This window comes from Bos indicus x Bos taurus, chromosome 4 (genome assembly GCF_003369695.1).
Source record: "Bos indicus x Bos taurus breed Angus x Brahman F1 hybrid chromosome 4, Bos_hybrid_MaternalHap_v2.0, whole genome shotgun sequence".
Taxonomy (NCBI): domain Eukaryota; kingdom Metazoa; phylum Chordata; class Mammalia; order Artiodactyla; family Bovidae; genus Bos; species Bos indicus x Bos taurus.
The window spans coordinates 59,042,927-59,056,214 of record NC_040079.1 but is presented as its reverse complement, the minus strand read 5'-3'; the positions used below and the strand labels follow the sequence as shown (position 1 = coordinate 59,056,214).

Genomic DNA, 13,288 nt, shown 5'->3' with positions numbered 1-13,288 from the left:
AGAGAAATTATTGTTACTGATCTGCTTATATATAGTATGTTGTAGACTGCTGAATTTAGAGGTAATTTGTTATATAGCAATAGGAAACTGGCACACTTGGTGTTTGGGGTTGGTTGGGGAGGGTGGTTTACTGGTCTTCTGTGTATATAATATGATGAATTTAGCTTTGTGACTTTCCATATGACATTGTTGTTGTTTAGTTGCTAAGTTGTGTCCAACTCTTTGCAACCCCATGGACTGTAGCCCACCAAGTTCCTTTGTCCATAGGATTTTCCAGGTTAGAATACTGGAGTTGGTTTAGCCATTTCCTTCTCCAGGGGATCTTCTCAACCCAGGGATCAAACCTGCACCTCCTGCTTGGCAGGCAGATTCTTTACCACTGAGCCACCTGAAGCATATGGCACAGCTAATGTTTAAACTCTTTTGCCCCTCCCCGTCTTTGACTGGCTTCCTCTTACTAACTTTACAGGGCTTACACTGGATAACACTTCTTTTAAGATTCCTTCTCTAAATATCCACATGTGGAATAGGTATCCTTTCTATTACCCTGACCTTCTTTCTTGTCGATAACACTAACAGCTAGCTTTTATTGAGCATTTCCAATTCTAAACTTTAGGTGTAGGTTATCTTTTCTAATCCTCTCAACCTTCCAATGATACAGGTGCTGTTATTTGTCCGTTCTATAGACAAGGGACTGAGACACCGAGGAGTTAAGGAAAGTCTTCCAGGTTACCCAGCTGGGAAGTATTTATTTTCTGTGCCCCTCTAGACAGAATGTCAGGCTGGCACTTGCTGCGTTTCTCAATCTCTCTCTCTCTCTCTTTTTTGTTTCTCTACTCTTTAATGAATGATAGGGCCACAGGGACTTTGACAATAGCCTTATCCCACTGCACATGAAATTCTAAAGTTTGCAAATCTAACTCAAAGTTACACTACGTTCTTGAAGTTGTCTATATAAAACATTGGCTGCACGAACAGTGCTGCTTGCTGTAGTTACGCCTGCAACTACAGAGGCAGAAACCTGATGAAATGTCCTCTCCTTTTTCTCCCAGAACTTCAACTGCCAGGTCGCTCTGGAAGATAAACCTCCAGAGCAGCAGAATGCTCTGTTCTTTCCCTGTGGCTGCCTTTCCTCAGCCTGTGTCAGGCCAGAACAGGCCCTGGGAATGTGAATGGGGTGTTTACAGAGGTGTCTATGTAGGGTCCACATATAATTTCAATATTTATCTGCAAAATACTTATTCTGCATTCTTCATAAGTTATGCATGGCTTCCATAAAAGAGACAGAGGAGGAAAAGTTGGAGGCAACTCTAGAATTATGTATAGATTTTTCAACTTTTTACCTGAAACAGCATCTGAAAGACCATTCCTCAGCAGGAGGCTTCATTTTCAACACCTAGCAAATCCAGCTAGCTAACGCTGTGATTCTAGGTGATCTGGCAGCTAAAAAGAAAAGAAAGGATCAGATACAAGAAGGCTATGAAAAGCCGTGTCCATGAAATTCTCCAGGCCAGAATACTGAAGTGGATAGCCTTTCCCTTCCCTAGAGGATTTTCCCAACCCAGGGATCAAACCCAGGTCTCCTGCATTGCAGGTGGATTCTTTATCAGCTGAGCTATCAGAGAAGCCCCTGTTCCACCAGAACCTGGGTTCAAATCCCAGCCTCTACTATTTACCAGCTCTGTGATTTGGGAGTTGTCCAAACTCCCTCTAAATTCTGTTCACAGTAGTTTTTCTGGGCCCCACTGCCCAGTGTAAGGGATTCACTAACAGAAAATACAAAAATCTCCCTCAGACTGGAACCAGTGATGGGGGTGGGGGGGTGCCATTTAAGAGGCCCTTTTTCAGTATCTTTGATTGGGATAAAGCATGGTTATTTAATTCACTGCTATTCATATGAGACCTGGGTACTTGTTCATTTTAAGAGGTAATATTCAGCATCTGATAATGATAGTTATTCAAAAAGCATGTGTGGAATAGAGAGAGGAGAAAGAGAGGAAGAAAAACTAATCCCTGCCTCACAGAGTGGTTCCATAAGGTTGAACAATTTTCATAAGTTTCCTGTCTCAGTGCCTGGCACATAAGGGGAACTTGAGATTAGTTCCCTTCCCCACTCTGGTTTAAATTGCAAAAGTTATCTGGGAAACAGCACATTCAAGCACCAAAAATGGGTGTACATTAGTTTATAAGATTTGTTGACTTTTAAAAATGCACAATGTGAGAGTTGCAAGTTAAATTTTATTTGGGGCAAAATGAGAGACAGTATTTTAGATAGCTCTGAGAAACTGCTCCAAGGAGGAAAGGAGGGAATGAGTATACACAGGAGCTTTGCAGCAAAGAGCAGGTAGTCAGAACATCATAAGATTATTGTTAGTTAAAGAAAACCAGATATTCCAAGTTAAGGAATTTAGCACTTTTCTATATATGGGAAGATGTAAGGGTCTGGGCTCACTAAAATCTTTGTTTTGACATGCACCTCAGCTAACTGGGGCTGTATCCTGTGTTTCCACATCCTGAGTTTCCTCGGGGCTCACCTTAGGGTGTAGTTGTAGCCTGATGGCTGCTAGATGGCAGGTATTCTTTTCCTTCCTGAGTTTCCTCAGGGCTTACCAGCTGACACAGGAGAGCTGCAGTCCCTGATGACTGTGAAATCCCTGTTTACTGAGATGGCAGGAAATAGCCCATTTCTCAGATTTATGCACAAAGCAAAGCCTAAAGAATGGGACCAGAAGAAGAAAGTGTGTGTGAGAGTCAAGGAAGACCCGTCAAGTTTCATAGATTCGGTATTCCTGTAAGAAAAAGGCACTATGGTTGTGTGGGGGGAGGTGCAGAGGAGGGGCAGTGAGGAAGGACCTTCCTGAGAAGGCAGGAGGCAGTTCAGTAGCACAGTGGGATCGAAAGGCGTAAAGCACGGGAAGAACCTCACCTATGCCACCTGCGGGACAGATGAAATAACGGCAGACCAAACAGGACCTGGAGCCCCGTGGTCTCAAATGCTAGACAGATAGAGCTATTGTCTCTGATTCCCAGGTCTTGAGACTCTCACTCCATTATCAAAAGACCAACAACAAACCTGTTTGCTCTGAGAATTTAGTTCCTCGGAAATAAATTTTTAAAAAGACTTGTTTAACTGTTGATGATATCTTCGGTATCTTTTTCAAATAGCAGTTAGCTACAGATTTCTCCATGTGATTTTGTACTTTTCAAAAATAGTCAATTTAGGTCTAACTCAGTTAAGAGGGTTTTTTTTTGTTTGTTTGTTTTTTTAAAGAATACTCTGTGCAAAGCGTTGCTGGATGGGGAGGGCTCAAATGTAAACAGTAAAATAAAGGTAGCAAGAATATTCCCTTAGTCATTGAAAGGCTGGCAGAACCAGATATATGGGTGATGGATGCCATTATTCTCTTTCTCTCATTTAAGATGGCTTTATGAAATGAAAATATAAGTTGCTTATTGAAGCTAGGGCTTAAAATATTCCCAAACCCAAAGTATTATACATACTAAGATTAATTAAAATGAGAACCAGTGAGGTTTCTCAAAGTATGGAAATACACACAAAGTAATGTTAAGTGAAAATATTACACAAAAATGCTATACACTTGCCAGTTATGATATAAAACATTTTTATGTCATTGATAAAGTCAGAAGAAAATTTGAAGCAATGCAGTAGTTGATTTAATACTCACTGAGTTTCTGGTGCTGTTTACAAGTTTGGAAATTTTTTCTTGCTAAATATTAAGTCTTTCCACATATGTACATTTAAGGTACACTTAAGATGAGTTTCCTGAGAACATAATGCTCCAGAGGAATAAGCAAGAGTTGATGAGGGAGATCTTAATTTGCATTTTTCCTGCCTTAAGTGCCTGAAATATCTTGAGTATAATGTTGCGTGAATAAGGCTTTTAGTGTTTAATGTGATATGACTTAAACATTCTCTTTATGCTAGGGTCTATAAAACCTTTGCTATTAATGGCTGTTACTTTTCATTTTTATCTACCAAATTTACTAAGGAAGAAAAAAATATGTGAGGTTTCCATTTGTCTGCTCAAATATTTTCTATTATTTCTGGCAATAAACTTTATTCTTCTTAAAACCAGAAACAACCCACTTGGAAAGAGAGATGGTAGGTGATCCATCCTCTAAATATGATGCTGTCTTGATCCTCCCAACAGTCTTGTTGAAGTAGATAGGCTAATAGTCAGCAATATCAGAACAGGAACACTAGTAAAGCTATATTTTCCTGACTTTTGCACAGCTAGTAGTAGTAAAGCCTTGCCATAACACCATCAATGAAGTCTGAATTATTAGACCAGGAAAACACAGATTTGCATTATTTCAAGGTTAATCAAGTAACCAGGATATGCCTATACAGGTGACCTTCCTGGGCCTTTCAGGGCTTCAGCTGTGGGATGCACACACACCCACCCTGATCCCAGTGGCAATTCAGCACCAGCCGCTCTCCACTCCTGATGGGGATAATTCCAGGACTGGTGAGGGAGGGCTTCCTGGAGAGCAGCAGAGTCCAGGATTCTCCAAGGTAGTTGAGACCATTTTTTCAGGTTGATCCAGAGAGAACAACTGGGATAATACTGGGGAACGGAGACCACCCTCCCTTCTCAAGATAGGTTTGCTGGCCATTTCCTTTCTCAACATCCTTTCTGCCTCGACCAGGAAGATAAAGTTTTTTTACCCACTTCTAATTGAGAATGGGGGCTGCATGGAGTATGGAACCCATTTCCAGTATGTCATATCCAAATCATGAAATTGTACTGAATTTGTAGAGTCAGACATAGAAATCAGATCTCCTGGTTCCTAGAACAGACTCCCTCCCCTACTCTGCCGGCACACGTCAGAACTACCATCCCTGACATTATTATTCCAGGTTGCAGAGGATATCAGACATACCACCCTTTGTTTGAAGAGTTCTTGCCTACTACCTTCTTCGGAAGAGAAAGCAGACCCACCCAGAATCAGAAGCCCAGTTCCATACTCAGTTTTCAAAATCTGGCTTTTCATTGTGCAGATGACTGAAGAAACGGTGATAGAGTAATGTGGGGGTGTACTGTGTCATTCTTAGAGTTTTAATGTGTTTTTACAGGCTGCTAACTTACTTAGCACAGCTCATAAATTCTGCCTGCATTTCACAAACCACTTGCTTCCTCACTATCTTAACACGTCTTATGAGTTTCATCCACTCTATTTGTTTTTCTTGTCTTTTCCAGTAGAATTGAATATTCTAAAATCCTACAGCAAACATATATTATAAGCAGAAAGACCTAGGGAAAAAATGAGATGAAAAAGCAGAGAAAGAATTTTATTTTAATGTCAGGAGAAACAGAAACTAAAAGAGAGAGTAGCTCAGTCATGGTAATTGTGGAGTTTAGAGAGAAAGTGGTGGGTGCTTCCTGCCAAGAGGGGACAAAGTATCAGTTGCTGGAATTCCATCCACTGTGGAGACTTATTGGGAGCCTCCGTGAGTTAGTTTCTGCTCCTTTGACACAGCTGCTGCTGCTGCTAAGTCACGTCAGTCATGTCCGACTCTGTGTGACCCCATAGACGGCAGCCCAACAGGCTCCTCTGTCCCTGGGATTCTCTAGGCAAGAACACCATAACAAATACAGTTGTATTCCAAGAAGCCATCCTTCCCAACCACCTCCCACCCACTTCCAGCCTCCACTTGTACTGCAAATAGCACTCAGAATAATAACAACACTGGGGACCTTGGGATTGGCATGTACAAGGAGAAGATGATTGAGGAAAAGGGAGTGAAGGAAGTTCACAGAACCATGGGAAAAAGGGAAGGACAGCATGGGATAACCACTGTGTGTGAATATAGTTACTACATGACTCATTTTGAGAAGGGTTTATATCTTGGACCCTCATGAGAACTATAAGCAAATTGTCCAGTTCAGGCCATGTCATCATTTCCTAGGGCTACCACAGCACAGCACCACAAATTGGGTGGCTTAAAACCACAGAAATTTATTCTCATAGTTCTGTAGGCTAGAAGTTGGAGATCAGGATATTAGCAGGATGATTCCTTCTAAGGGATCTGAGAGAGAATCTGTCCTGTGCCTCTTTTCTAGCTTCTGGTGATGGCAATCCTTCGTGTTCCTTGACTTGTGAAAACATCACTCCAGTCTCTGCCTTCATCATCACATGGCCTTTGTCCAGTACCCATGTCCCTTCTTCCTCTTCTTATAAGAACCCCTAATACCAGACCACCTGACCTGCCTCTTGAGAAACCTATATGCAGGTCAGGAAGCAACAGTTAGAACTGAACATGGAACAACAGACTGGTTCCAAATAGGAAAAGGAGTACGTCAATGCTGTATATTGTCACCCTGCTTATTTAACTTCTATGCAGAGTACATCATGAGAAACGCTGGGCTGGAAGAAGCACAAGCTGGAATCAAGATTGCCAGGAGAAATATCAATAACCTCAGATATGCAGATGACACCACCCTTATGGCAGAAAGTGAAGAGGAGCTAAAGAGCCTCTTGATGAAAGTGAAAGAGGAGAGTGAAAAAGTTGGTTTAAAGCTCAACATTCAGAAAACTAAGATCAGGGCATCTGGTCCCATCACTTCATGGGAAGTAGATGGGGAAACAGTGGAAGCAGTGTCACACTTTATTTTTTGGGGCTCCAAAATTGCTGCAGATGGTGACTGCAGCCATGAAATTAAAAGATGCTTACTGCTTGGAAGGAAAGTTATGAGTGAACTCTGGGAGTTGGTGATAGACAGGGAGGCCTGGCGTGCTGCGATTCATGGGGTTGCAAAGAGTCAGACACGACTGAGCGACTGAACTGAACTGAACTGAACTGAATACCTCATATTCAATCCCTGGTTAGCAACTGTGCACACACACATGATACCTCATACAAATAGAATCGTGCAAGAGTTGTTTTTTTTTTTAAACTGGCTTCTTTTACTTAGCATAATTTCCTCAAGATTCATCCATATTGTAGCATGTATCAGAATTTCCTTCTTTTTTAAGATTGAATGGGGTTCTCTGGTGGCTCAGATGGTAAAGAATCTGCTTACAATGCAAGAGACCCAGGTTGGATCCCTGGATCAGGAAGATCCCTTGGGGAAGGGAATGGCTAACCACTCCAGTATCCTTGCCTGGAGAATTCCATAGACAGAGGAGCCTGGCATACTGCAGTTCATGCGGTCACAACGAGTCAGACTGAGCAACTAACACTTTCACTTTCACTTTAAGATTCAGTAGTATCCTGTTGAATATGTATACCACATTTTGTTTATAGAATTCAAATTTAACTGAGCACTTGCATTTTTATTTGCTAAATCTAGTAAGCCTATTCCAAACACATTATTCTAGATGAGCTTTTTCTAGGAATTAGACTAGAGAAGGGGTTTATCCCAGATATCATCTATATTAAGGAACAATCAGGAGACATAGCTAGCAACATTTTTCTTTTGTGATTTTGCATAAGTCATAGAATGTGGTTCAAAGGAATTCTAGTTTAAATTAGAATTAGAATTCCATGTCAGGAGTTCCTGAACAGGAGGCTGTGCAAGAGTTGCAGGAGTTCTGTGAACCCCTCAAAATCACAAGAGTATATGTGCATCTTTATGAGAAAAGGAACCATAAGATTTTGCAAAGATGTCTAAGAACCCCCGCCCACCCAAGGATGTCAGGAGACACCATCTTAATAACTGAAGGCATAGCTGTGAACTCAGGGAAGGTATTTTTGCTGGAGGCTTGAGTATTATTAGTTTTCAGACGATCAATTTTCTGATTACCCAACCTTAAAAATGGAGAAAATCTCAGAAATTAAATAGTTGAAAGTTTACCCATGTCCTGAAGCATCCCTCTCAAATGAGGGATGAGTATGAGATGCCATGCTTCTACATCTTTCACAGGAGCTGAATGGAAGCCAGTTTAAGAGTGAATGCTGATCTCTGTGAATTTTCTGATGATGGTTAACCTTAAGAGGCATATGCTTTAAATGCAAAGTCCCTTAAAGAGATTAACAAGGTGAGAGAGAGACAGGCAGAGGGCAATGCCTGAGCAATAGACAACCTTACTCCCTGTTGAAAGCTAGTGACCATTTTGATAATTACTACCTTGTTTTTCGTTTAGAAATCCTTCCTCAATTTACCAATAGCTCTTACCAATGAGCTTGACTGGCCCCAGCTATCTGGTACTACTGGATTTCTGTACTCCACCAGCAGGTATGTATGTCTGCGTACCCTCAAACATGGCAATGTGTCTATGTAAGGAACAATAGGAGATGAGGTTTGTTCCCAAGGTGTTAAAATGAGGATCATTAGAAATTGCCTCCGGAACACAAGTGACACAACAAACCCACCACTGACATACTCATATCATCATAGCTTGTGATGGAGCATCCTGCAAATTACATTCTATCTGTGCTGGCAGGGAAAGAGCACTCCTGCTCAGGGGCCCTAGAGTTGACCTCTGATAAGAAAGACTCTAGCACACCACTGAATTTTTCTGACTCAAGAGACGAAGAAGTTTACTTTCTTATTTACACTCATATATATACATTAACATTTTAAAAGATAATAGGCAAGCCTCAAAGTCCTAGTGTCATTCTGGCTTTAATGCTCGGAAGTTGAAAGTAGAGATGACGCATGACAAGTCATGAGTGTCACCCAGACCCAGCCTGCTCTGTGTCCCTGGGTGTTGACTCGGGGCCTGGGAACAGCCAGTGCCCCCTGTCCTTTCTGCATCTATTCTGTCCTCTGACCAGGGGGTTCCTCTCTGATCGATATGAAATCCCGCTAGTTCCCCAATCCTATTGCAGTTTCCACCCATCATCCTTCAGAACCCAGCAGGCAGACAGGTCCTCCTTAGAAAGTCAGTGGGGTAAAAGGGAGAGAAAAAGTTTTGATTCTTCAGACACAAATGGCTTATAATTCTTATAAGGGCTTTGCAGAGAGATTCTGACCTCATGACACAAAAGAAGGAACCATCTAGCTGTGGCTTATGTGAAAATTATCTCTATTCTGAGCTAGTCTACGCTGACCGAGCACCTTCTTGTATTAGGCTCTGTGTTGCTATTTACAAACACACTCTGTTCACGGAACTTGCTCCACATTGACTCTAAGCACTGTCCTTATCAGCTTTATTTCCAAGAAGGTGCACACCCTGGCTGGTTGGCCACCTTCCGTGTGAGGTTTTTTTCTCTATATATTTGTGGGGGCCCAAGCTATCTGGTTGTCTTTCTCTTAGTGTCTAGTTGCCACCTGCTTCTGTGTTCTCTACCATGTAGCTGCCATGACAAAGAATATATTTAACTCCTTTCGATAGAAAAGGGAATTCTCTGTCTGGAATAAGGGTTGTAATGGATCCCCATTAAGCAAAATCACAGCAGTATGATGGCCCCAGGGTGTCACCATTCAGTGTGTCCCTTGTAGCAGTAGCTTCTGTTAAACCATCTCATATATTGTCATGCAAATTATTTTTGTTGTTGTTTAATAGCTAAGTCATGTCTGACTCTTTGTGACCCCATGAACTGCAGCACGCCAGGCTCTTCTGTCCTCCACTATCTACCAAAGTTTGATCAAATTTATGTCCATTGAGTCAGTGACACTATCAAGCCATTCTATCCTTTACCGCCCCCTTCTCCCTTTGCCTTCAATCTTTCCCAGCATCAGGGTCTTTTCCAATGAGTTGGCTCTTCGCATCAGGTGGCCAAAATATTAGAACTTCAGCTTCAGCATCAGTCCTTCCAATGAATATTCAGGGTTGATTTCCTTTAGGATAGACTGGTTTGATATCCTTGCTGTCCAAGGGATATTCAAGAGTCTTCTCCAGCACCACAATCTGAAATCATCAATTCTTTGACACTCAGTCTTCTTTATGAATCACAGCTGGAGTACATGACTAATAGAAAAACCATTGCTTTGACTGTATGTACTTTCGTTGGCAAAGTGATGTCTCTGCTTTTCAATGCACTGCCTAAGTTTGTCATAGCTTTTCTTCCAAGGAGCAAGCATCTTTTAATTTCATGGCTGTAGTCATCATCCACGGTGATTATGGTGCCCAAGAAAATAAAATCTGTCACTGCTTCCACTATTTGCCATGAAGTGATAAGACCAGATGCCATCATCTTAGTGAGAGAGTCAATTCCTAGGCAGGTTGATAAGAAGTCTGGGGGTCCCCAAGGAGAGAGGGGTCTGGAATTCTCAAGGTAGAGGAAAGGACGAACCTTTTTTTCCCTCTACATTCCTTAGGATTATATAACAATAATGTATCTTGCTTGAGGACAGTTTCTGGGGAAAAACCTGGCTAATCCTGTTATCTTAAAATGTAAATTATGGGAGTGAGCCTAGTAAGGTATTTATAACCTCCAGACATTCTTTTGATTCACTGTAATAACTAATTAAAAAGTATATAACTCCATTGCTAACACTAGCGAGGGGGCACTCTTTCTGCCCCTTCTGATGTCTATGTCAGAAGCTTTCTCTATCTCTTATATACTTTAATAAAACTTTATTACACAAAAGCTCTGAGCAGCCAAGCCTCGTCTCTGGCCCCTGACTGAATTCTTCTCCTCTGGATGCCAAGAATCCCAGCGTCTTTTGTGGTTCAGCAACAACCTTTCATTAGTCTCTTTATTGTTGTGTTTTAAGCCAGATTTTTCAGTCTCCCCTTTCACCCTCATCAAGAGACTCTTTAGTCCTTCTTTACTTTTTGCCATTAGGGTGGTATCATCTGCATATCTGAGGTTGTTGATATTTCTCTCAGCAATCTTGATTCCAGCTGTGATTCATCCAGTCCAGCATTTTACATGATGTACTCTGGATCTAAGTTAAATAAGCAAGGTTACAATATACAACCTTGATGTCTTCCTTTCCCAATTTTGAACCAATCAGTTGTTCCAAAGCTGGTTCTAACTGTTGCTTCTTGACCTGCATACCAGTTTCTCAGGAGGCAGGGAAGGTGGTCTGGTATTGCCATCTCTTTAAGAATTTTCCACAGTTTGTTGTGATTCACACACACAGTCAAAGACTTTAGTGTAGTCAATGCAGCAGAAATAGATGTTTTTCTGGAATTCCCTTGCTTTCTCCATGATCCAACAAATGTTGCCAATTTGATCTCTGGCTCCTCTGCCTTTTCTAAACATAGCTTGTACATCTGGAAGTTTTCAGTCCATGTATTGCTAAAACCTAGCTCAAAGGATTTTGAGAATCATACCGTTCATGGGGTTCTCATGGCAAAAACATAGTGGAGTGGGTTGGTATTTCCTCCTCCGGCGGACCCATTTTGTCAGAACTCTTCACTATGAACCTTTAGCCTTGGGTGGCCCTGCATATCATGGCTCATAGTTCCATTGAGTTACGCGAGCCCCTTTGCCATGATGACAGGGCTGGGATCCATGAAGGGAATGCAAATTATTCCTTCAGATAACCTGTGCTAGGCCAATCTCCTTTAAAGAACAAAGAGTTATGAAGTGTGTAAAAATCACTAAAGAGATATTGGCATTAGAATGAGGATCCTCTTCTGGCAGAATCAGAATAAGCAGAACATTGACTTAGAAGCAGTGTTTGTGAGAGATGTGGCAGCTGCCTCAGGCATTTTGAGCAAATGTTCCTTTGGGTCCAAATGCTTATCAACATGGGATGAAATTTATGGATTTCTCTATTCAACTGGATCTCTGGAAAATGCCTCCTGCCTCACCCTTTGGATGTTCACAGTGTTATTTCGAAAATGTACCTTTGAAAGCAAAAAAATGTACCTTTGAAAGCAAAAAAAAATGTCATTTGGAAGAGAAGATGGTTGTTTTCCTTTCTTTTTTCTGTCAAACCCTCCACCCACTCAAAATTTAATATCTCCTTTATGAGATGAAAGTAACTCTAATTGAAATTACATGCATGCATTTAAAGACAACATAACCACTTAGTTTTATAAATCTTTACATCACTCAGTTGAGTCAACATTAATAAAATCTGTTCTCTTGACTCTCAGGCTTCAGAAAATTCAAAAAGTAATATCCCTTAAAACTATGTGCTTTCTGAAAGAAATTGAGTAGGTTGAAGGCAAAAACAAAAAATGCGGCTGGCAGCTTAGGAGCTGGGAGCCTGACAATAGGGAGAACTCTAGAAGCAAGAAAAAAAAAACTATTTTTGAAGATTAAAAATAGTTATTTGTGTTCAGAACACGTTAAAACACAACTAATGTAACGGGAAAATCCTATTTCAGTTAAAGAAGCCAAGGCCCAGTAACCTATATAGAAGGATATAAAACAATACCAAAACTTCAGGAAGGAAGAACTTCTTGTTTAAAAGCAATATATTAATAGATGAGGGATATTAAGAGATACAAACTTCCAGGTGCAAACTAAGTGAGTCTCAGGAGTGAAGTGTACAGTGAGAAAAATATAGTCAATAATTATGTAATAACTTTGTACGATGATAGATGGTAACTAGACTTATCATGGTGATCATTTAGAAATGCATAAAAATATTGAATCACTATGTTGTGTATCAGGAACTAACACAGTGTTATAGTTCAATTATATTTCAAAAACAAACTCATAGAAAAAGATCAGATTTGTGGTTACCCAAGGATAGGAGGAGGAGGAGGAATTGGATGAAGACAGTCAAAAGGTACAAAGGTACAAACTTACAGTTATAAGATGAATAATTACTAGGGACATTATATACAAAATCATAAAGATAAAACTAAAAAGTTATAAAAGTTATAAAAATATAACTTTGTTCACCAAAGTTAGCACTCAGTTCAGTCACTCAGTCCTGTCTGATTCTTTACGACCCCATGAATCGCAGCACGCCAGGCCTCCCTGTCCATCACCAACTCCCGGAGTTCACTCAGACGCATGTCCATCGAGTCAGTGATGCCATCCAGCCATCTCATCCTCTGTCCCCCCCTTCTCCTCCTGCCCCCAATCCCTCCCAGCATCAGAGTCTTTTCCAATGAGTCAACTCTTCCCATGAGGTGGCTAAAGTACTGGAGTTTCCTATTATACATTATATATGACAGTTATCAAGAGAGTAAACCCTAAGAGTTCTCATCACAAGGAAAGTAATATTTTATGTTGTATCTATAAGAGATGATGGGGCTTCCCAGTTGGTGCAGTGATGAAGAATCTGCCTGACAATGCAGGACACACAGGAGACATGGGTTTGATCTATGGGCTAGGAAGATCCTCTGGAGGAGGAAATAGAAACCCACTCCAGTATTCTTGCCTGGAAAATCCCATCGACAGAGAGCCTGGCAGGCCACAGTCCATAGGCAAAGAGTCGAGCATGACTAAGCAACTGAGCACATA

At 41.1% G+C, this 13,288-nt stretch overlaps 1 protein-coding gene across 1 annotated transcript in view; it reads left to right on the top strand.

Moving 5' to 3' along the window:
• The window catches only part of AOAH (acyloxyacyl hydrolase), a 188,208-nt gene that overhangs the window by 96,935 nt on the left and 77,985 nt on the right, over positions 1–13,288 (top strand). Inside the window, exon 13 of the mRNA XM_027539535.1 lies at positions 8,110–8,201. Coding sequence (XP_027395336.1) covers positions 8,110–8,201 — 92 coding nt within the window. The remainder of the gene's footprint in view (positions 1–8,109; positions 8,202–13,288) is intronic.